Below are 25,274 nucleotides of genomic sequence, written 5' to 3' on the forward strand. Positions count from 1 at the left end.
GCGTCTGTATATCTCAGGTGACCCATGTGTCAAAAATTACATCTAGTGTGTCAGTGGCAGAATTTTGACACGGTTCTCCTCCCCACTCTCCTCCACCCCATATGCCAATGGTGCCCCCCCACCCCATGTCAAGAACGATCTCTAGCATGCTGGGATCAGCATTTTGCCAAGGGTGTCTCATATGCCAAGAACTACCCCTAGTGTGCTAGTGCCAGGAATGTCTAATGAGTGCCATTTATGCCAAGAATAACCTCCATTGTGCAAGGGGCACCCCTTACACCAAAAAGCACCCCCAATAATGCAGCACCAAGATTTTGTCATAGGTGCCCCTTATACCAAGGTTTACATCCGGTATGCCAGTGTCAGCTGTCGCCGATGCCAAGGATTACTTCTAGCGCCTCAGTGAAAGCATTTGCCAAGACCTGGATCGGGTGCAGTCTCTTCAGTGAGCTTGTCCAGCCATCAGACACATTTGCTGCATCAGGTTTCTGCTTGACCCTAGAGAGCCAGCATCTTTACTATGTCTATAGTGAATAATAAGCTAATATTCTCTGCTTTAAATGGCAGAAAAAAGTAGGGCGGGTCCCTGATGCCCATAAGAGCGTGCCGCCACTGGTTGCGTCCGCCCAGCACTCTTTGTGACGTCTTGAGAGGCACAACCTGCCACCAATAGTATGCTGAAGTAACCAGGTTCCAGAGATTCCAGAAAACAGGAAGTACGAAGAAGGGCTTGTGGCCGGAGTTCAGGTTTGTTCAAGGAGGGACAAGAGAGGCTCGTGGAGTGAAGTGGACACACCTCCTCGAGTACAGACTAGGACAAATTAAAAGAATCAGTTTTCTGAATATTGAACAGTACTGGGAAGTAACGTGAGCATGGTGGCATTCCTAAAAGAGGAAAATAACAAATAAGTGCATAGCATCCATCCAGTCAACTCCTAATCTCTTGACATCTATTGCATTTACCATACGGGCTGTCTGTCGTTTTCTCCGTTTCTTTTATACTTCTTTTTTTTAATCTCTCCGTATCTTGATAAATACAGTCCACACACTTGTATACATTTACATAGATTTTATTCTAAAATACAGGCTCACAAAACGACATTTTTACAAATAAGCATTGTTATTATTTTGTAATATTGAACATGTGTTGCGCATTCACAGCCCATCTCCAACCAAGGGCTATGCTACTTCACCGATAATAAAACTACAATAAAACCCCATCCTCCACATGCCAAGCTTGGAGCATGACTATCATTTTCATGCAGCCTACATCAATTTGAGCAGTTACAATATAGCACAAAAAATGTCTCATTTACAGCAAGAAATAGGCCACAAGGAGATAAAGGCACTGAGTTGGTCACACACAGATACTGACTGAAAAGCAGACGAAGCAAAAAGGTCACATTGAGAGTCATTTATAGTGGTGGAGTTTGGGGCAGAAGGAGGTGACAGATTTACCTGACTTCTACAAATAAATTTAGAGGGAGAGGAGACAGGCGAGACTCGAGTACTGTGTGCATGGGACTACACTGAATGTCAGAGACAGATCTGGGGCTGGACAGAGGCATCATGTGATACAGGGACACTTGTGTGGTCAATTAGACATTGAGGGGTACTGATAAGGGAGGTAGATAAGCCTGGCCGGAGACCGTGGCAGAGGTAGGTTTAGATGGGGGCACAAGGAGGTGGAATTACTTGTTTAGAATAAAGGACAATTTCTAATCTCAAGAGAGATAAAAAGTCAGTGACCTGTAAAAGAACAGCTGATTGAGGGGCTTGCCTGAGGTCAAAATATCAGAAGCCTTGCGAAAAGGTAAACCTAGGTATAATGTGTCTAGAGATATACACCACTATCTGCACCAACATTGGTGAAAAACTACACTTATTTTTTAAGTTGGCGCTAATTTAGTACTGCATTTACCATAATGCATTTGGGTGAACTGTGCCGGGATGTGAGGCAGTGTGCTCCCACTCCTCTTTCTATTTAAAGGGCTCCCTTGAGCTAACCAGCAGATGAGCTTTGAAGATGCACCTTTGTGCCAGTGAGTGGAACTGTGACCTTTGAAGACTTTGGCAGGATTTCCAGCAATCCCAGATGAAAGTTTGCTGCTCTCTACTGATAAAGGACAAAATCCCAAAACACATCCATGTCTAGAGATATACAGCACCATCTGCAACAACATTGGTGAAAACTACAGTTATTTTCGAAGAAAGCGCTAATTTTGTACCACATTTACCATAATACATTGGGGCGAACTATGTGGGATGTGACACAGTGTGATTGATCCCAACCATCTTCTGTTTAAAAGGTAGGTATAAGGCCTCATTTAAGGTTGCAGAACTAGCCTGTGGCAGAAGCGGGATCAAAGTCAGCCACCAAAGGGTGAGGTGGTTTGTTGACGGGGTTCACATAGTGTCAGTAGAAGACATGAGGACAGCATGTGCAAATGCCACTAAAATGTACACAGTAATTATATAGTACCTATATTGCACAATTGTATCAGTGCCTACAACTTCACTCCTAAGTCACATAACAACACACAAGCATAAAAAGTCTCCACCGTCTACGCTATGTACCTCTGGGACCTTTCGACCTCCTCCTTGCTTTGCCATGAAGTAATTCACCCCTCTCCACTGCTTCCGCTGCCCTTGTTTCTACTACCTTTTACATCCTCATTCCTATCATGTAATATACCAGTATCCACATTACTACATCTTTATCCCCTCTTTTGTGCCATAGCATTCACTTGTATCTACTCACCCACCCATGCCTCCATTAGTTTCTACTCCTATCCACCCACCTCATCAGTACCCTTTCCTGAACCATCCGTTTCATCAGCTTAGATCGTCAGAGGTACCTCCACTCCCTGGCACTTGCAGCGAAGATGATATATTAGGCAGCTGCGGATCTCCTTTGAGCGCAGTCCGTGCACAATGGGCCCCATCACCTGGCCAATTATGAAGAAGATCAAAAGTGTGGTCTTGCCCTTGGTCACAGCCAGCTCCCCGACCAGCCCATAGCTGTGCAGGACTCCAAGAAGGATGAAAGGCAAGATTGGCAGCAAGTAAAAGCCCATCTGGATGAGGTGAACCAGAAGAACCCTGCGTGCTTGCTGGCTGGAGGGGAGGACGATGCCTGAGAGCAGATCTTGCCGTAGCACTAGAGCATAGAAGAGGCTTATGGCTGCCAAGCTGGGCAGAAAGATGGCAAGGTTCATGACTAACCTGGAGTAAGCCAATAATGTGCTTGTGTCCAGACTGTTCACGTGGCAGAATATGGAGCTCTGTTGGTCACTTCCCTCAAAGACCTGCAGGAGACCCAAGACCACTGGAGGCATCAGAGGGACAAGGAAGACCAAGAGCAGGGGTTTGTGAAAATTCTCCTCTGAGAAGACAGACTCGTAGCTCAGGGGCCTGCACACAGCTAGGTAGCGGTCCAGGCACATGGCGTCCAAGGCTGCCATCTCCGCAAAGAGACTGTAGTTCTGAAGAAGTAGCATACAAACGCACAGTGGCTGGGGCACCGCAGTCTCGGCAAGGAGTAGAGAAAGGCGGAGTAAAGTGACACTGAAGTGTAAAACATGACACAGAGTGGTGCAGGCTAGAAGCAGGAATCTGGCCTTTCTGGACAATTGGCGGTACCGCCGGAGGAGGAAGAGCCAGCCGGCACCAGTCAGGAGGCAGATGGCCAGGCTAGGAGCCAGCACAGCCACAGCAAGGGCGCTGGGGATCTGACTAAGTTCCTCGTGGTGGACTGAGGTATCCCCTTCAGGCACAACAGTCATGTTGACGGTGTTCAGCTGAAGAGGCCGTGGCAATGGCATGACCACCCTGGAGATGAAGAGAAGGGAAAAGAAACCACACAGGTGTCAGGAGGCAATTAAGTTACTTAGGTATTGAGCAGATATTTAATTATCATCATAACTGGCCAGGAGGATGGGTGAGAAAAGGCCATTATCTGGCATTAAACTATGGGGGGTGTCAGAGCACCAGGAAAAGACTCCCCCCAGAGAAGCTTTTGTACTGATCCTCTGCAACGTCGGTGATGACACTCAGATCACCCCAATATTCAAACAACTCTCAAAGGTCAAACCTTCAAGACTTAAAAAATTCCATTTGAACAATTACTGACAGAGAACCACATGAAACTCAGTTCTTCAACAACATTAATACTCACCTGTGGATCGTGCAATATTATAACTTCATGTCTACTAGTCTCCCTGGAATTGGAGCAGCCACCTACCAGTTCAACTGAAGTGCAAAACCTTGAAGTGATCGTGGACTTCAACATCTCACTTCAATCCCAAGTCAACACAGTGAGATGAGATTAATTCTACACAACGAGGTTTCTATGGAAGATTTAGCGCTATGGTGGACTATCGCATAGGCTACAAGCATCACCGATGCAAGTGATATCCAGGCCAAATACTACAAAAGGGCTCTACATTAGCTCACTAGAAACTCTACTGCCAAACTCCAAACAATACTGAACACTACAGCTGGATAAGACTTCGACCAAAGAGACAGGACCATATAAAACCTACACTTTAAGCTCTACAATGGTTACTAGTGGCCCGAAGAGTTTCCTTTAAAGCCCTCGGAATTGTTCAAAGTGGGATATTTAGATCTGGACACAGCTTCTTCCAATTGAAACACATTCTATACAATCAAACAAGAAACCTCAGATTAAGAATGCTCCCACCTGATGGTAACTCATACTTACCACAGAACATGCATAGGAGGTAGTTGCTTCTCAATGGAGACATACACATTCTGGAATAAACTTCAAAGTAAGAAAGAATACTAGATCTACCATTAAGCATTTGCAGTTCAGAAGAGGATCGAAGTCCTTGCTCCATAACCAAGGCTTAGTAGTATGTTACTACTGGTAGACCTAACTACCTCTAAGACCATGATTCTGAGTGGTTTGTATAGGCTGCTTGTGAACATATGGTCACACTTTGCCTACCACCACAGGTGTAAAATGCACTTGCTAGCAACTGAGTTTTAAGCACACCCTTGGTTCATCACACACAACACAAATACTCCACACCAACAGAGGACATAGCTCCTCACCACTATTCTCTCATTCATGCATCTCAGACTCAAAACCACTGCCCCCTGGACTGCAGTGCATTTGAGACCTCAACAAAAGGTAGTAAAGAGCTGTAATAATAATCCAATGTAACATAATACACTTTAAGTGGGGTTTTAGAGTATTCCCCATTCACGATTCAACAAAAAAGAACAAGTAGTGTCAAAGTCAACAGGTCTGACTTTTTTTATAGTGCATGCAGGCAGACAGTCAATATCCACGTACATTCTGCAGGTTGTCTCTGTTGGGCTGTCTCTATCTTTCTCTATCTCTATTTATCTCTGCATATATTGATACATGTAGTACACATATTTTATAGAGTTACAAAGATTTTATTTATACATGGAGTACACATATACTTATACCTCTATGGAGACTTTATTTGAGGATCATGGTGCACCATACTACATTTTTTGCAAGAATGTCCTTTGATTATTTTGTGACATTGAGCATTTGCTGTGTATTCAGGGCTCTTTCTCCCACTAGGGGCGAGGCTATGTCCGCAGCACATTACATTACAAAACTATAATAGAAACCTAACCTACGCCCATCCCCTCTACCTTTTTCCTAGGTCAGGCTGACTGCAATATGAAAAGCGAAAAGTAAATGAGTGCTCAGATCTAGTTGCCCTTTCAGAGACATGATATCATGTGTATGAGGGGGCAATGTCGGAGGTGTACACAGTTTTCCAACATGCCCAGAATTATTGCAATTATCCTGCCTCAAGTCTGGAGATAAATTCCGTCCTAGTTTCTGTACAGTGCTCAAGAAAGTTGGGGTTTGGATAATCTTGGGCAGAAATGAACCCTATGCATCTCCAAGTTTGATAGGTTTTCAGATGATGAGATGACAAAAGGGTATTGTCGTTCGCAAACAAGAGGTTCTAGAGTGGCTTGGACTATCAGCAAAGGTGCACATGCAAACATGTGTGAGAATAGTCCTTAATTTTGAATGTTTCCCTTCAGTGATCGAAACAGTGACCGGAAAGTCTTTCTCAATTAAGAAATACAATCATCACCTGAGAACAAGTGGAAGCACAGACTGTACAAATGAGTGACTTCGCTATAGTTTGTTATCAAGTAAGAGAAACAGGCAAGCCCAAAGTTGTACTCTCCAGTAAGTACTTTGAAATCCCTTGGTGATCAGATGTATCAAAATCTGCAGAGATGCCAAAGGGCACCTTTGCACTGACCTCCCCTCTGATTTAGAATATACAGCTGGAGTTTACTAATCTTTGGTTGGTTTGAGTTTCCAGGGAGAAAACACTATAGACAAATACGGATGTGAACAGATAGAACATGTTAGAATTACATCTGTAAGCACAAACGCTCAGTGACAGATCTGGGCTTAGGGTAAATCACAGGGTAAAAGGACTTATTTAAGGTCGCAGCCAGGTTCTTATGACAGACGCAAGGTGAGAGTAAGGTACACACTTCGTGGCACAGCTGGACATAGAGAGGGGAACAAGGGGGTAATGGACAGGCTGAAAAGTAAAGGAATCAACGAGCATGTAGGAGGTCACTCTGAGAGTCGTTAATAGAGCAGGTTGAGGTGAGAGATCTGCTTACAGTCACGAGAAACTGAAAGGGTTGCCCAGGTCTGACTCGAGTGCAACATGCACAAGACAACACAGAATGTCAGACAGATTTTGGATTGGACAGAGGCACCATGTGAAGAAGGAAATTGATGAAGGAATTTGTAAGGTCAGAGTGAGGGACACAAATAGGGCATAATAAGGCAGATAAGAAGACTAGTCCGAGGCACTGGCAGAGGTAAGATTAGACTGTGGCACATGGAGGTCAAATTATTCGTTTACAGTCACATAGAAAGTCAGTGACTGAACTGAGATTCGGCTAAAGAACAGTGTTTGACGGAACTTGAGAGAGCCAGTGACCAAGCCTGTTTTACAATAAGGGATATTAGGGCCATTTCTTAACTCACAGAGCTAAATCGGGGAACTGTGAAAGCGCTGTGGAACTTGTCTGAGGTCAGAATATCAGTGATAAACCCAGAATTAAAAGGGCAGGTAAGTAAAAGATCTCCATCAGGTCGCAGTAAGAGCCACTGGCGGAACTGCTGTCCTTTTGATTTACCAAGGGATGAAGGGGCCTCCCAAAGTTCACACAGTCCAGTGGAAAGGCATTAAAATGTAGAAGAATAGAACCCATCCTGCATGATTAGGTCAGATGCTTCCAACTTCCCATCCCCAGTCACACCCAGAAGTGTCAGCATATAAAAGCCCCCATTCTCTATTCTGTGACCTTTTTTCTCATCTAAGGTAAACCAAAGCACTGCCAAGGGGTAATGAATCCCTCTGTATTGCCTCTCCTGCGCTGTCAGTACGCACCTGTACACTTTTGCTCTCAGAAGCATATTTCATATCCCCAGTGGTACAACATCATTCAAAGTTGTACCTCCCCAGTACCTCTCCCCCAAACACAGCCTATCCTACAATTTCACCTGCACCCACATGTCCGACACTCCCCGATACTGCGCTAGCCTCGTCAGTACCCCATCATCCAATCATCCCATTGGCAATAAAGTATACAAAAAAGTTATCGATGGAATGCTTGAATTATTCTCAGCCACTGGTAATAACTCGGGCAAGTCCCAGTCCATCTTTATTTTGCACACCACGCCACCTCAGTTTGGACCCAGCTGTATGCAAATCAGCCTTGAACAGGCTTCAATAGTAACAGTCAAGTTCAAACTGTCAAGCCAGGTCTTCCTTGAACCGGAGCATAGGCAACCCAATCCCATCAGCAACATGTCAATCCTCCTCACCTCCTTTCTCTCCCACCTTCATGTTGACACTCAGTGATCTATCTATACCCCATCACTAACCCTCCTGTCTACCACCCCACCAGTACATCCCCAACAGTGTCAGATTGTCAGAGGTACCACCACCCCACGTTCCCACCCAAGGTGGCGCATTACACAGCTGTGGATCTCCTTTGAACGTAGTCCATGCACAATTGGCCCCATCACCTGGCCGACTGTGAAAAAGATCAAGAGGGTGGTCTTGGCCGTGGAGACCATCCACTCTCTACCTAGGCCTAAATTGTGCAGGGGCCCAAGGAGAACGAAGGGCAAGATTGGCAGCAGGTAGAAGCCCGTCTGGGCGAGGTGAACCAGCAGTATCCTACGTGCTTGCACGCTGGAGGGCACGATGGTGCCTGAGATGAGGCCTTGCCGTAGCACACGAGCATAGAAGAGGCTGATGGCTGCCACGCTGGGCAGAATGATGGCAAGTGTCATGGCGAACCTGGAGTAGGTCAATAAGGTGCTGGTGTCCAGACTGTCCATGTGGCACAAGATGGAGCCCTGCCTTTCGCTTCCCTCGAAGATCTGCAGGAGAGCCACGACCACTGGAGGCATCAGAGGGACCAGAAAGACCAGGAGCAGGGCTTTGTGGACATTCTCCTCTGCGAAGACTGACTCGTAGCTCTGGGGTCTGCATACGGCCAGATAGAGGTCCAGGCACATGGCGTCCATGGCGGCCAGCTCCACGAAGAGGCCGTAGTTCTGAAGAAGAAGGATGCCAGCGCACAGCGGACGGGACACAGAGGTCTCGGCGTGGAGCAGCGAGAAGCGGAGCAAGATGGCGCTGAAGTAGACCACGTGGCTGAGCGTGGTGCAGGCCAGAAGCAGAAAGCGGGCCTTCCTGGCGAAGAGAGGGTGCCGGTGGAGGAGGAAGAGCCAGCCCATGCCAGTCAGGAGGCAGATGGGCAAGCTGGGAGCCATCACAGCCAGTCCCAAGACGCTGGAGACGGCGTGAAGGCCGCCATGGTCGGCGATGATGTCCCCGCCAGCTTCAGGCAAAGCATCCATTCTTGACAGTGTCAAACTGAAGAGGCCGTGGCCAGGGATGGCCACTCAGGGAGGGAAGAAGGCAAAAGAAACCCCGCTGGTATCAGGATGCAATTATTTCACTCAGGAAGAGAGCGGGCGCTAAATTATCCTCATTACTAGACGGGAGGGAAGGGCTGTGTGCGCAGAGGGCGTTATCTGCCCTCCAACTGCAGGAGGTGTCAGTTCACTAATTAGACATAGCGTCCAGAGAAGTACTGGAATTGTGCCTAGAGGCTCAGAACACCGAATACTGAGGCAGCGTAATCCTGACGCCATCTCGGGCCTCTTCAATCCCTTTACAGCCACTCCCTGCCCTTTCAACTCACTCTTGCAGCTTTCTGCTTTCTCCCATTGTGACCCTTTTTCGTTTTTCTCTTCCTCCGTCTTCCCATATGCGTCTTTATCTCACAGTAAATGCTTGAGGCAGAAAAATAAGTGCCAGCCTTCAAAAATAAGTGCCAGTTCCCCCGCACCGGAAACCACCGGCTCAAATTAAGCACAGGCAACACCTCTAGCGGGTTACACTAGTTCCCTAGTAATCTCAGAAACTGAACGATTGCCAAATGGTCACCACTGTACCTAAAGCTGATAAAAACAGGATGAAAGTAGACGCTCCCCCAAGTGATTCGACGAAGACAGGCACCTCTGCCATCAAAATGCGAGAAGAGAGCGGAGGGCAGAAGGACCGAGAGGTTTAAAATCAGGAATTTGTCAGAGATCTCACATGATGTGAGTAGCAGTGGCCGGGCCTCTCGAGCTCCGAAATTCTGAACATTAAGTCCCTTTTACTTCCCTGTTAGGTCTGACACCATACATTGTATTATTCAGAGTGCCAACGGGATGCTTTAAAATGGACACATCGCGCGTCTCATTTACTTTGCGTTGGTGCGAGGGTCCTACACCTCCTCCTATCAGTATGGTGCGACGTATAGTTTCAGGGTAAAATAGGTGTCGGGGTCGCCATAAAGCAGCTTGATAAAACACATTCGGTGCTGATGTTTTAAGCATCCTGAGCCAGAAATTCAATTTGTGTTAAACCTTACCATTTTGGGGATAAAAAAGTGATTTGTTGATCAATACTTTATTTTGTTGACAAAATGCATTTTGGGACTATTTCTGGCAGTTTTAGTTATTAATCTTGATTTTTTCCAATTGTTAAGGTCATTTACAGACAACATTCAGTTCGTGGTCGGGTTTTTCAGCATTCCTCAGACGAAATGCATGTTATGGACAGCCCTGGTTCGATTTTGTGGGTGTAGCATATTTCGCTCAAGATAATAGGTAAATATCCTCTTAGGGGCTTCATTTTAGTTGGTGCAGCGGCATCTGACCCCAGAAGCCCGAGCCAAGCCCTCGAACTTACATTATTGCTGTGTTTTATCATTCAAACAGGAGCCAGGGGTCCATTTTCCTTCAATGCACTAGAGCCCATCACACATTTGCCACGCTACTGAGTCCTATCTGAGACATGCAGGGTTTGGTTTACAAAAATATAACCTGTCTGCTCAGCTCTCCTTCCCAGAAATTTCTTTATAAACACCCCATAAAGCCTTTCGGCTTTTGATTTTTGAAATACCGTAAGTTTTTGTTACCTATTTAATATAGCTCACATTCTGCCATTGAGGTGGCCTCAAGGCACCCCATCCCCAGTAATTCCAGCTGCCCAAGTGCCTCTGAGGGTATAGAAGTAATTTACACCAGCCCAGCCCAGCCCAGGACGAGGAATTGTCAAGTGGCCATGACAATTCCTCGTCCTTGTGGAACTTGGAGCTGTGTGTCAGTGCTGAAGCCATAAAGTGGCACATCTGTCTCCCACCCTGTGCCCATCCTGACTCACCCCTGGAAGTCCGCCCCGGGCAGCCCCCACACGCCTGGACTTGCCCAGCGAGATCAGCAGCAACCCTCGGATCTCTTCCGACCGCAGGCCGTGGATGATGGGGTTAATGACCTGTCCGGCTGTGAAGCAGAGGATGGCCACTATGCGCCCTCGCGTCACCAGGTCTTCGCCGATGACGCCACGGCTCCGCAGGGAGCTCAGGCAGATGTGGTTGACCATGGGCAGGAGGAAGAGCGTCACCTGTAGCAGGTGATAGGTCAGTGTGACCCTCGCGCGCCGGTTGGCGGGACTGATGGCACCTGAGCGCAGCCCCTCGCGCACCACCAGGGCATAGGACGCTATGATGGCTGTCAGATAGGGCAGGAGCTGTCCAACAAAGAGCCCCACTCGGGTGTATGTGAGCCAGGCCGCAGCGTCTAAGCACTCGTTGGTGCAGACCAGGGGGGCGGTGACGTCACTGCCTGCAGCAAACACCTGCAGAAGGGCCATCAGGGCGTGCAGGGCCAGAGGAAGCAGAAACATTATGGCCAGCACCCTCCAAATGTTCTGCAGCGAGAGGACAGACTGGTAGGTGAGGGGGTGGCAGATGGCCACATAGCGGTCCAGGCACATGAAGACGAGGGCCCCCAGCTCTATGGTGATGCAGTAGTTCACCAGAAGGAGGAGCAGTGCACACAGGCTGCGGAGAACGGGCTGGTTGACAAAGTGCAGGGAAAATCTCAGGATGGAGCCGCAGAAGTAGCCCACCTGGCTCAGCGTGGTGATGAGCAGCAGCATAAAACGGGCCTTGGAGGCCAAACTGCGGTGCTGCTGAAGCAGGTAGAGCCAGGCCGCGGCCGTCAGCAGGGCCATGGCCAACCCCAGCGTCAGCACAGCTATGGCCAACTGGTCGTACACCACCTGCCAGTAGAGGTGAGACAGGCCCTGTGTCTGGTTGTCTCTGACCTCTGGTAGCATGGTGTCCAAAGCAGATAAGGCCCAGCTCGGGTGTTGCAGTAGTTTTCTGAAAAGTGGATCGATGTTCGGTTTTCTCAAGTTGCCACTAATCTGGGTCGAGAGCCCAGGAGGAGGTCTCTCTGACCGACTATCAGACAAGAGTTCTGCAGTTTGGGATGCAGTCCAGTTCTCACTGCCAATAAAAAATAAGGTTCTTGACGCTGGAGCAAGGTCAGGCTCTGTCTTACAACAAGTCGAAATGTTCTGAGGTTTTGCCAAAATCCAGAACTTTAGGTGGCTGGCACAAGTGGTTTTTTTTTTAGGTGGTGATGAGATGTTTTTCCCTCGTGATGCTGTTCCTCAGGGTAAAAGAGGTCAGAGCGGTTCTCAAATATGGTTCCCCTGGACTAATGAAGGTCCGTCTCTCTCCTGCGTGAGGAGTATGTTTCTGGAGGGTCCGATAAGATTCTCTTCTCTTTGACTGCCAACAAGGTGGTTCTGGAGATGTGGCGAGATCCGTATCTCTTCAGGGAGGACGTTGACATCGTTGACACCTCGGTGATCGAAGGTCCGAAGTCAACAGGAAACATTAAGGGGACATACTAGCCTAATTGGTAGCAATTTTTGCCTCAGGTAAATGCCACGATTAACAGGCTGCCCTCATTATCCTGGCAGGAGGGAGAGGGAGCTTGACAGGTGTGAGGGAAGAGTTGTATAACGAGCGGTCCACCCTTAACAAGCTATCCAGAGATGCAAGGTCTGAGGGCACACAGGCAAGCCACGGCTTCTTGGTCTCTCAAGGTGGACTCCCTGAATTCCCGTCAGATGTTCATGTCCTCCCTGCTTTTCCAGTGTCCTCCACTAGGCGGTCCATTCGCCTACACTTTTTCTGTTCTGTCCCATCTTTCCTCAGCAGTTTCTTTTCTTCACTTATTTCTCTCAGCAATTCCTGCCTTTTCTCTTTTCCACCCTTGTTTATCTGTAGGTTCTGCTCTCGCTGCTTTTCACCTTTTCTCAGCCACCAGTTCTGCTCTGAAATCACTACCTTCTCCAATCTTTCGGGCGAGTCTAGCAAACCAGTAACCACAACATTTTCAAGTGTGAATAAAAAATGCCATTCTAATGAGACATGTGCAGATTTAATTAAGAAAACCCTGGCTATAGCTTTACAGACTATGCACAACCGCACTAAACATTGAGATATTACTAATAGTGCTGTCCATCCTTAAACATGTCATCTCCTTTTGTCTTAACTCTTCCTAAAATTCAACCCTGAAAACCCTACTTGACAGGCCTACCTTAATCCCCTCACAGTCCAACACCGATCCCCTAAGTTCTGATTTCTCCATCTCAACAACTTCAAGATCCCCATCCTTCCCACGTGCTGATCCACCTGACCAGTAGCAAGACCAGCATCACTCCATCCTAGATAAAAAACAGATCCACCTGATCATTCAAGAGACCAGCACCACTCCACCCTTGATAAAAACTAAAAACTAACCTACCCGTCCATTAGCGAGACCAGCATCACTCCATCCTAGATAAAAACGGATCCACCTGACCAGTAGCGAGACCAGCATCACTCCATCCTAGATAAAAACTGATCCACCTGACCAGTAGCGAGACCAGCATCACTCCACCCTAGATAAAAACTGATCCATTTGACCAGTAGTGAGACAAGCATCACTCCATCCTAGATAAAAACCGATGCACATGACCAGTAGCGAGACCAGCATAACTCCACCCTAGAAAAAAACTGATCCACCTGACCAGTAGCAAGACCAGCATCACTCCACCCTAGAAAAAAACGGATCCACCTGACCAGTAGCAAGACCAGCATCACTCCACCCTAGATAAAAACAGATCTACCTGACCATTCGAGAGACCAGCACCACTCCACCCTTGATAAAAACTAAAAACGAATCTACCATCAAGTAGCAAGACCAACATCACTCCAACCTAGATAAAAACTGATCCACCTGACCAGTAGTGAGACCAGCATCACTCCACCCTAGATAAAAACCGATCCACCTGAAAATTCGAGAGACCAGCACCACTCCACCCTTGATAAAAACTAAAAACTAATCTACCCGTCCAGTAGCGAGACCAACATCACTCCAACCTAGATAAAAACGGATCCACCTGACCAGTAGTGAGACCAGCATCACTCCACCCTAGATAAAAACCGATCCACCTGACCATTCGAGAGACCAGCACCACTCCACCCTTGATAAAAACCGATCCACCTGACCATTCCAGAGACCAGCACCACTCCACCCTTGATAAAAACTAAAAACTAATCTACCCATCCAGTAGCGAGACCAGCATCACTCCATCCTAGATAAAAATTGATCCACCTGACCAGTAGCGAGACCAGCATCACTCCATCCTAGATAAAAACTGATCCACCTGACCAGTAGCGAGACCAGCATCACTCTACCCTAGATAAAAACTGATCCATTTGACCAGTAGTGAGACAAGCATCACTCCATCCTAGATAAAAACCGATCCATCTGACCAGTAGCGAGACCAGCATCACTCCACCCTAGATAAAAACTGATCCATTTGACCAGTAGTGAGACAAGCATCCCTCCATACTAGATAGAAAACGGACAAACCTGTCACTTCAAACATGTAGCACCTGCTCCTCAGTGACTATACGACAAACTGTTCCTTCACTCACCTGTTCCATAAACAACTGCACCGTCTACTTTGAAACATTATTCTTACCGCCATACTAACTAACCCATTTTCAACCTACCCTTAATACTCATTAAAAGCCAACTATCCACCTGATGCCTCCATATCTAATTTCAAAGTCATTGGGCTGGTGGCATGCCCCACCTCCACAGTAATCAGCATGGAGTCAGACTTGCAAAAAAGAAGATCCCTGACTACTCACCACACTGTACAAGCCTTACTTACCCTCCCCCAGGAGCCTCCCGCATGAATTCCTTCCTGAAGTGGTGCATGCACTGGACTGCAGAACTTGCCCAAAACGTCCCTGGGGAGAGCTCCTGCCATCGCCTACCCCCAAGCTCCCATTAGGTGAGACAGCGCAAGCCAGCAACCACAGCACCGCAAGTGTCAATCAAGGGAATTTTAATGAGTTAGAGGCACAATCATATTAAGAAATCCCTGAGTAAAGCCTTAAAGGCTATATGTAAAATCACTTATCATTGAGATATGCGTAACAAGTCTCCCCCACACTTAAACAAGCCAACGTCTTTTGCCTTAACTCTTTCCAAAATTCATCTCTCAAAACTCTGCCCAACACGCCTACCTAAATCGCCTCCATACCCAACATCCATTCGCCCAAGTTCTGATCACTTCAGCCTCAACAACGCCAAACTCCCCATCAGCATCTTATTTTTAGCTTCACCCTGCATACAGGAGCAAGGCAGGGAGCCTACAGGGACCGCAGGGGCCTTGACGCTCACTCCGGGGTCCCTAGGAGTGCAAAAGGGACTTGACAAGTGGGTTCTTTCTTGTCAGCTCCTTTTAAGAACAGAGATCATAATTCTCACTTTTTACAACTAAAAGTATGCAAAATGACCTAGAAGCCCCGACCATTTGATCCCGCCACATATTTTTTAGTAGTATGCAACTTCTTCCCACCTTTTTCCAGGTTCATGGACAGTTTACCAAAAGGCCCCATCAGCATGTTTCCCGCCGATATCGAAGATGTGTTCTTAATGCAGAGGAATATGAGCACATATCCACCAAACAAAGCAGAACTTACTACAAATAATAATGAGGAAGGATCCTTGTTTGGTGGAGAGTCAACTTTATGTATTCTTCATGTTAGTACTGATTTCTGTATGAAGACGCTCATAGAACAAGCACATTGTCAAAATTATAGACACACAAGTTCACTGGAGACATGACATCGAGGTCCTTTATGCAGCTGTACTGTGGAATATGCACTATACATTTATCTAACAAGGATACACTTACTAATTAGCCAGTAGAAAGTACTCTAGTTCGGTAGACATTTTGTGCAAAACTGTCACCTCTTCTTGAATAAAAAAGCAGGTCAGGATTCATTCTGTCACCAATGCTTATTTCACAGAAATTAAACCTCAACCCTCCCATAGGATGCCTAGGGAGGTTGGCCACCGGGCTTGTCTGCAGACCAGGCTCTGCAGACAAAACTTGCTGCACATGGCCAAAGGCCATACGTGGTGAGGATTGATGCTTATGTGGGGATGGCTGCAGGGGCTGGCAGGATGCCAGGCCCTGTCTCCAACCACCTCAGCACACGGCCAAGGCCATGCATGGCATGGGATGGGATGCCTACAGGGGGTTGGCCGCAGGGCTGGCCCTGCAGCCAACCCCCAACACATGTGGGGCTGAATGCGTGTGGGGGGGTTGGCTGTGATAAAAAACATAAATTCACTGAAAAAAACAAAGGCCAAAGGGGCGTTATAGTTAGGTTCTGAATTTACATGCACAAAACTATTGAAATTCAGCTGTTGTAGTTAAAGTTATTTGAAGTAACTATAACTCACGTCTTTGCCATGCACAACTAATTACCCCAAGTATTACAACATTGATGACTTATTGAATAGCATCACTTACATTATCACTGCCACATTGGCAATAAAATTATTGACGAGAAAACTGTGCATAGTGGGGGCGCTAGTTATAGTTTAATAGCAGCTCTCTGCTTTCTGGTGCAGGGTTTTTATTTGTCTTCCCTGCACGCATCTCTGTGTGCAGGGAAGGCAGATGAACACTCCACTTTTTGACAGCGGGACCTGTTTGACAGGTCCCGTTGTCAGAAAGCAGACTTTGTTTGCTGTGACTTGGCTGCAGCTGTGAAAGCTGCATCCAAGCCACAGCAAACAGCTATTTCTCAGGGGTGGGCACCCTGGGACATAGCAGGAGCCAGGCCCGGGGGCGGGGACGGTCCCCAGGGCCATCATTGGCTCCTCAAGGAGGGCTGCGCGGCCCCCCTTCAATGTGGAAGAAGCCCCAGGGAGGTGGAGTCCCCGGGGCTGTCAGGGGGTGGAGGGGTGCCTTCCTTTCAGTTTAATTGTTTAAAGCCCTGGGGAGGTGGTGTTTACCGGGGCTGTGAGGGGGGGCTTGCACCCCCGCAGACTATTTAAATATGGCCATGAGGAGAGCTGTGGGGGGGCCTTGCAGCCCCGCAGACTATTAAAATATGGTCACAGGGAGGTGATAATTTTCAGGAATGCGGGAGTCCGGGCATCCCCCCATTACAAATAAACATTGCCCCCATCTAGAGGCTTGAAAAAGATGTAGTGCAGGAGCCAGCACTTCATTATTTTTTTTTTTATTGTTGCTGGATCCGCACATCCACCATGAACCATGGTGAAAATTGAAAGAACAATGCCTTTTACCCATGTGGGTGTCCCTTTGGGACCCCAAGACCAGAGGTAAGGGGTCAGGGTGTTCATACCCAGGCCCTTTTTGTATTTTTAAACTTTTTCTGGGACTTGGCTGAAGCTGAGTCCCAACATAGCTGCCAATACTTCCTTGTTGAAGTACTGGCAGCCAATCAGATCTCAGCACCAGATCGGGAGGGATCGTGAATCCTTTGAGTCCCTATATATAAACATTTTGATTTTATTAAATTTCTCAAAAACTACTGAATGGATTTACACCAAATAACACAAATGACTCTTTCTGGACCCAGAGCTACCTTTCTGCCAAATTCAGTGTAATTCTGTGCAGTAGTTTTGGCACTATAGCTGTTCAAAATGCCTAAGGAAAAATGAATAGGGAAAATGTATTTTGAGACCCCCTTTTTCTCAGCCTCTGATTGACAGATCACTCTGAAACTTTCTAGACAGCAGCTGAAGTGAGTGTCAGATTTTTTTGGACAATTCCGTGAAGATTCATCAAACCGCACCAATGTTATTAGTAAAACAAATAATGTTCTTTCTATAGAAACTAGGTCCTAACTAGAACTACTTAGTGGCGTCTGCCACTAGGTACTATATATATATATATATATATACTGCCTACTGGTGGTCGCCAGTAGGTAGGTAGTTATAGTTAGGACCGTGTTTCCATAGAGAAAGCGTTTTTCTGACTTGGCTATATCTTTGGCACCGTTTGAAGAATCTTCACTAAATTTTTAAAAACAAATGTCCTCTTGGGTCCTGTTGTGTGTGGAATATTTTGGGGTGATTTGTCAGGTGAGGGCCGAGAAAACGAGTGGGTGAAAAAAGTGCTTTTCCCACATCAATTCCCATAGAGATTTTAGATGCGACTACAGCCCGAACTGCTGGGCGGAATTATACCAAATTTGGCAGAAAGGTAGCTCTTCGTCCAAAAATCGCCCTTTTTGTTATTTGTTGTAAATCCATTCAGTAGTTTTTGTGAGATTGTAAGGAAAATAAATATTGATATCTAGGGCAGCAGATCTCGGAGATCTTGTGCTGAGATCTGATTGGCTGCCAACACTTCAACCAGGAAGTGTTGGCAGCCATTTTGGTACTCAGCTTCAGCCAAGTCTCAAGAATGATTGGAAAAACTAAAGGGGGCATGGTATGAACATTCTAACTCCCTGGACCCCGCTAAGGCAAAAAAGCATTTTTTTATATTTCATGGCAAAAGAGGAATAGATAACATTCTTAACTGAGAGTTCATCAGAGGCCTGCCTCATTTTTCTACCACTCTGCAAACACACCTCCTGACTCACTACTGATTGGGGAATGAAGTCCCCTTGGCAGTCGAGGGTCGTTGATGATCAAGAACCCCTCCTGTTACCATCATTAAGTCCCACACAGCGGTATTCCTTAAAGCTCGTTGGAGGCCCTGCCCCTTTTCTCCAGCACTCTGCAAATGCACCCCCTGTTCCACTTTTCGTTGAGGGATGAAGTCCCCTTGACTGCTGAAGGTTGTTGGGGGCCAAGAACCCCTCCTGTTAAAATCAGGAAGTCCCACACAGCAGTATTGCTGGGCGCTCATCAGAGACTCCAACCCCTTTCTCCACCACTCTGTAAACCCGCCTCCTGGTGCACTACTCATTGGGGATGAAGTCCCTGTGGATGCTGACGGTCACTGGGGGACAAGAACCCCTCCTGTTACCACCAGTAAATTCCACTCAGCTGTATTACTGAGAGCTCATCAGAGGTCACTCCCCCTTTCTCCACCACTCTGCAAACATGCCTCCTGGTGCACTACTCATCGGGTGATGAAGTCCTCTTGGTTGCTGAGGGTCGTTAGAGGTCAAGAACCCCTTCTGTTGCCACCAGTAAGTCCCACGCAGCTGTACTGCTGAGAGCTTGTTGGAGGTCCCACCCACCCTAAGCCCTAAAAAATAAATTAACCACCACTAACAAATAAACTACCCTGAAAGCCCCAAATCCAACCCCACCGCTAAAAACTACCCCCAAACCATGTACCAGCCCCACTTACTTCACCGCATCCTCTCCCGATCTGCCTCTCCTCTCTTTGCCTCTCTCCCCTTCCCCCACCCTCAATTAAACCTTCCCTGCCCCTAAACAATAAACTACCCCACCCCTGCCCCTAAAAAATAAACTACCCTGTCCCCCACCTCGCCGCTAAAAAATAAGCTACCCAACCCACCCTAAGCCCTAAAAATAAACTTCTCCAACCCCTACACCCACCCCTAAAAAATAAACTACCTCAAACCCCCGAACCACCATAAGCCCTAAATCCACCCCACCCCTAAAAACTACCCACCAAACCCTGTCCCAGCCCCACTTACCTCATTGTGTCCTCTCCCGATCCACTAGACCGTTCTCTGCAGTTTCTCTGCCTTAACCACACATGAGTGGTTAAGGCAGAGAAAGAAGCAGTCAGTGTTTAGGCAAGTGTTGTTCTGCATGTGTGGGAAACGTCTGTGTTGTTCAGGGTGCATTGTTTAGAACGTTTCGCCTCACACAGCGGTATTGCTAAGAGCTCATCGGAGGCCCCGCTCTATTTCTCCACCATTCTGTATACCCATTTCCTGGTGCACTATTCATTGGTAGATGCAGTCACCTTGGATGCTGAGGGTCATTGGGGGATGAAAACCCCTCCTGCTACCACCAGTAAGTCCCACACATCGGTATTGCTGAAAGCTCATCGGAGGCCACGCCCCCTTTCCCCACTACTCTGCAAACACGCCTCCTTGCGCACTACTCATCGTGGGATGAACACCCCTTGCTGCTGAGGGTCATTGGGGGCCAAGAATCCCTCCTTTTACCAATGGTAAGTCCAACAGAGCGGTATTGCTGAGAGCTTGTTGGAAGCCCTGCCCCCCTTTCTCCACCACTCTGCAAATACGCCTCCTGGCACATTGGGTAAAGAAGTCCCTTTGCTGCTGTGAGTTGTTGGGGCCAAGAACCCCTCCTGTTACCACCAGTAAGTCCCATACCTAGGTATTGCTGAGAGTTCTTCAAAGGCCCCATTCCTCCACCACTGTGTAAATGTGCCTCCTGGTGCACTACTTGTTGGGAGACGAAGTCCCCTTGGCTGCTGAGGGTTGTTAGGTGCCAAGAACCCCTCCTGTTATCACCAGTAAATTCCACACAGCGGTATTGCTGAGAGTTCTTCAAAGGCCCCACCCCCTATCTCAACCACTCCACAAACACTCCTCCTGCACACTACTGGTTGGGGGATAAAATCCCCTTGGATGCTGAGGGTGATTGAGTGTCAAGAACCCCGTTACCATCAGTAAGTCCCAGACAGAGGGATTTCTGAGAGCTCATCAGAGCTTGTTGGAATCCCTACCCACTTTCTCTACCCACTGTGCAAACCCATACAGCCACTCACATACCCACTCACAGACCCTTACAGCCACTCACAAACCCACTCACACAGCCACACTACTCACACACCCATTTGCAGACCCATACTGCTACTTACACACCCACTCACAAACCCATACAGCCACTCCCAAACCCACTCACACACCCACACAGCTACTTACAAACCCACTCACTCACGCACATAACCACTCACACACCCAATCAAAAACCAGAGGTTACAGTTAGGAAATACAATTAAAAAAAAACCATTGAAATTCACTAAAAAGCAAAGGTTACAGGGACGTTAGTGTTAGGAAATATAATTAACAACACAGAAATTCATTGAAAAAACCCAAAAGTTACAGGGATATTATATTTAGGAAATAGATTTAAAAAAACTTTACTGAAAAAAGCAAAGGTTACAGGATGTTATAGTTAGGCTGACATTTCAAACACACCATACCATTGAAATTCAGCAGTCATAGTTACCTGAGATAAATATAACTTACAACACCACAATGCACTGCTTATGACTACACATATTCTAGCACTCTTGACAGGGTCAGTGACATCACTGATGACATCACTGATGACATCTCAAATGACATAACTGATAACATCACTGATGATATCATCCATAGAACCACTCACACATCCATTCATACACCCACACAACCACTCACACCCACTCACACATCCATACAGCTACTCACACACCCAGTCACATACCCATGAAACCACTCACACACCCATTTACAGACCCATACAACCACTGACAAGCCCGCACACACACACCCACACAACCACACACACACCCACAAAACAAATCACACACCGACTCACAGACCCATTCAACCACTCACACACCGACTCACACACCTGCACAGCCACTCATGCACTCACTTACACACCCACTGAAACACTTACACCCATACAGCCACTCACACACCTACTCACTTAACCATATGACCTCTCACACACCCATACAACCACTCACACACATATACAACCACTCACACACCCGTACAACACTCACATGCCCAATCCCACACCTAGAAAACCACTCACAAACCCATTTACAGACCCATACAGCAACTCACATACCCACTGGCAGACCTACACAGCCACTCACACACCCACTGATAGATCTATGCAGCCACTTACACACCCATACAACCACTCAGACACCCACTCACACAATGTTACAGACAGTCATACAGCCACTCACATGATATATGTTACAAATAGTATCACTCATTAGCAGTACTAAAAAAATAGTAATTGAATTTATAGAATAGCTGAATATCTATCTTTAAGTCTCAGAAATGTTTATGAAACACACTCATTGTATGATGTCATCAGTGATCTCATTTCAGATGTCATCAGTGATGTCACATACCATGTCCTGAGTGATGTAATATGTGTTTTGGTCCCCTAGTGACTGATTTTGCAACTAGAACCTGAATTGCCCACTAGGGTGTGATTGAAGGGGGTTGATCTACAATGTTAATAATAACTGAATCACTCTGGTATTCAAATTGCTGCTCACTAGGGCATTATTGTTGAAGCACTGTTTCCTATTGACCCTCATGCTCTTGAGTACTTTTTGTTCCTGGCTTATGTCTTTTTAAGACAAATTATGTCTTTAATTATGGACAAGAACATGAACATTCAATATATTATTTCAGAATGTCTTGCTTTTCTGTTGCCAGTGTGAAAGGAGGCCTCTTTTTGCATGGTTAGCCCCCCACTTTTTACCTGATGTTGATGTGTCCTAGAAGTTGTAGTGCCCAGGGACCCTGCTAACAAGGTTCCCTGGGTCAGAGCTCTTTCCCTAAATCTGTTGAGATCCTTGGCACAATTGGATACACTCTTAACTAGCCCTGTAAGTCCCTGGTAAATGGGTACCCATGTACCCAGGGCATGGGATATTAAGGGTAGGCCCATGAGGGCAGCAGCACTAATTGGGCCACCCTCCAGGGCCCTGCACCCAGAACCACCCAGCACTTCCATTGCAGGCTGAGTGCTCTGGTCCAAACCTAAAAAGACAAATTCGACCTGGCGTATTCCCTGTGTGCCCTGTCCACCCTCCACTGCATATGTTATGGGTAAGCCACCCCTCTAGCAGGCGTTCCAGCCCAAAGGTAGGGTGCACCATACCATATCTGAGGGAATAGTTGCATGAGCAATATGTCCTAACTGTGTCCTTGCCAAACCTGGGACATAGTGAGTGAACATAACAGAGATTTTAAGTACATGTACTGGACACTGGTCAGCTACATGATGCCACTCTGAACCCTGGGTTGTTTGGTATCAAACAACTCAGGATGATAAATCCAAACTGGTGCCACTATTGGAGTTATCACAAAATGTACCCAGGGCTCACCTTAGAGGTGCCCTCTGGAAAAGCTAACCTAACTGGCATGGTTGCTGACTGGTTCCATCCAGCATTCCGCCCCCAGACAGGCAATACACAAACCCTGGGGGAGAGCCTTGTCTCTCTGGTTTGTGAGACAACGCGTTCCTGGGTGGAGGAGCTAACACCCCCTCCCTCAGGAATGTGCACTCCCTTGACGGTGCGCTTCAAAGGGCTACTGCCCTTTTGACTCGAGCCCCCAGCCCTGCTGCTAGCAGCAGATGGCTCCCCCCTTTGTCAACCCCCACTTTTGGTGGGAGCAAGGGTGGGAAACGATACAAAGGGTAAGAGGAGGGGCCTCACTGAGCACGCCCACCCCTAGGGGCTTGCAGGCGAAGTGGACCCTCTATTTAATTTTCCTCCAGGTTGGAATGCAGGAAAATAGCGAATTAGGTTTAGGGTAGTGACCCTTCCCACAGGAAGTGGTCACTGTAGTGGGTGTAGCCACCCAAGGGTAAGTGTCCCATTGGACACCACCAGGTTCCCCCTAAAAAGCCATTTAAATTCAGTATTTAGTGAGCTCCCCTAGACCAATAAACTAGATTCATCAGGAAGAAAAGAAGACAGCACCAAAGAACCAGACAGCACGAGAACAGAGGACCTGCAGCACCAGAAGAGGCTCCAAGACCCCTGCTTGCTGCACCAGAGTCCCGACAATCGCCGCTGCGGAGGAGCTGACCACTGAACCAACCTCCAAAGACCTAGAGGACCTCCAGGCTTCACAAATAGCCTGAGATCTTCATCCTGAGTGGAGGCACAGCTCAAGAAACCAAAGAAACATGCTAAGAACCAGCAAACCGGTGAGGGTCACTTCACCGACTGGACGACATCTCCACAACCGGAAGTCGCAGCTGGACCCAATGACACACCAATGACAGCCCAGATGAGACCTACAAGTGTGCCAGCTTTGGTGGCACTGCACACTCCTGTGGCTGACTTGTGCCAATACCCAAGGTACTGGTCAGTGCACATCAGACAACTGCAAAGACACCTCATCCAGAGCTGCAACTGGACCAGGAGGAAGCCCCAGTTGAGGGACTTCAAGAACCCCCATACCTCCCACCAGAGCACCCTCGTCGTCCTGCAGGGCCCCTGGAAGAAGACTTACCTCCAGCTCCAAAGGGTTCCAATGCGCACAGCCTCCAAGACCTCCAACCTGCCCTGCATCCGGCTGCCCTGAGCCCTGCATCACGGAACCAGCTGTGTGCCACGGGTGCAGAGCCCCTTGCATCCTCAACAGCCAAAGGGGACCCTAAGACACGCCATTTAAATTTGCAAACCACCACCTTCTCCAGGTGGCCCCTCCAAGTGGCCCTGTGTCTGTGCCAAGAGACTTTCCAGCTCTGCTTTCGATGGAACCAGGAGCCACCCGAGGCTCACAAGCTGGCACAGTGTGCTCCAGGACTGCATCAATCATCCTGCAAAAGAAGAGACTGGTAACTCAACTGTCCGATTTTTAAAAGCGACAGCCTATTGATTCCCATGATGCGTAATTAGGCATAGAAATACTAACTTTATTAAAAGTTTAAAAAATCATAACTCAAAAAGAACTTAACATATCTTACCCATTTTGGTCTTTAAAAAATATATAAGAGTTTGAAGTATTTTTATAAATTCTGGTCTCAAGTTATTTATTGAGTGTGTGTGGTGCATGATTGTGAGTTCAGCAAATGTTTAGCACATCTCCTGGATTAGCCTAACTGCTCGACCAGCTACCTCAAAAAATTGAGCATTAGGTGATCTGATAAATACCTCTAGAAACCAACGTGTGGTTGCCTGGACCCCCTGCACAGTGTGCCTAGTTTTGCACACTACATAGAGGGCCAGCCTCCTACAGCCAGCATAATGACTAATATTGTATAGAAATTGGACACTTTAGAAATGTCTAGATAATTATTATTTGCATTTATACACATATATTTTACTCCCTTCCAAAATGGTGCCATATTTCACATTACATCTGGTGTTCTTTTTCTATTTTGTTGTCTATATGTAGATCACTGGTGTACCCGTGAGTCATGTAACCAAGGCAAGGGTGGGCCGAAACACATATTGAGGTGTTTGGTGAAATAAACACATACTGCTCACCATCCCCGTGTGAGTGCTTTACTATTTTTTGTTGCATTGGGCTATATATATAGTATATAAGAGGTAGGGTAATGGCGCCACATGTCATGTGAGCTAGGCCAGTGTTATGGTAGAAACGCATTATGGCAGACTATATGCACAAATAAAACATTTTAGCGAAATCAAGTGGTCTGTGCCTGGATCGTTATCTTTGGAGGAGTGACTAGATGAGCTTATTTAAATATATTCCAAAACATTCCACAACAATTTTCCAGCAGAAAAAGACTACACTCCAAGAAGTCGATGCCAAGAAGACTTTATTAAATAGCTAACGCATTTCAA

The 25,274-nt window shown here is 47.1% G+C and overlaps 3 protein-coding genes across 3 annotated transcripts; all 3 read right to left on the reverse strand.

Moving 5' to 3' along the window:
* Positions 1-2,840: 2,840 nt before the first annotated feature.
* On the reverse strand, positions 2,841-3,785 carry LOC138246830 (olfactory receptor 51T1-like). Its single transcript, XM_069201586.1, has one exon. It carries the CDS (start codon positions 3,783-3,785, stop codon positions 2,841-2,843), a length of 945 nt encoding a protein of 314 aa, XP_069057687.1.
* Positions 3,786-7,978: 4,193 nt separating this feature from the next.
* Positions 7,979-8,926, reverse strand: LOC138246831 (olfactory receptor 51M1-like). Its single transcript, XM_069201587.1, has one exon. The coding sequence runs from the start codon at positions 8,924-8,926 to the stop codon at positions 7,979-7,981; it is 948 nt and encodes a 315-aa protein (XP_069057688.1).
* Positions 8,927-10,724: 1,798 nt separating this feature from the next.
* LOC138246832 (olfactory receptor 2AG2-like) lies at positions 10,725-11,741 on the reverse strand. Its single transcript, XM_069201589.1, has one exon. The coding sequence runs from the start codon at positions 11,739-11,741 to the stop codon at positions 10,725-10,727; it is 1,017 nt and encodes a 338-aa protein (XP_069057690.1).
* Positions 11,742-25,274: the final 13,533 nt, after the last annotated feature.

This window comes from Pleurodeles waltl, chromosome 7 (assembly GCF_031143425.1).
Source record: "Pleurodeles waltl isolate 20211129_DDA chromosome 7, aPleWal1.hap1.20221129, whole genome shotgun sequence".
Classification (NCBI taxonomy): domain Eukaryota; kingdom Metazoa; phylum Chordata; class Amphibia; order Caudata; family Salamandridae; genus Pleurodeles; species Pleurodeles waltl.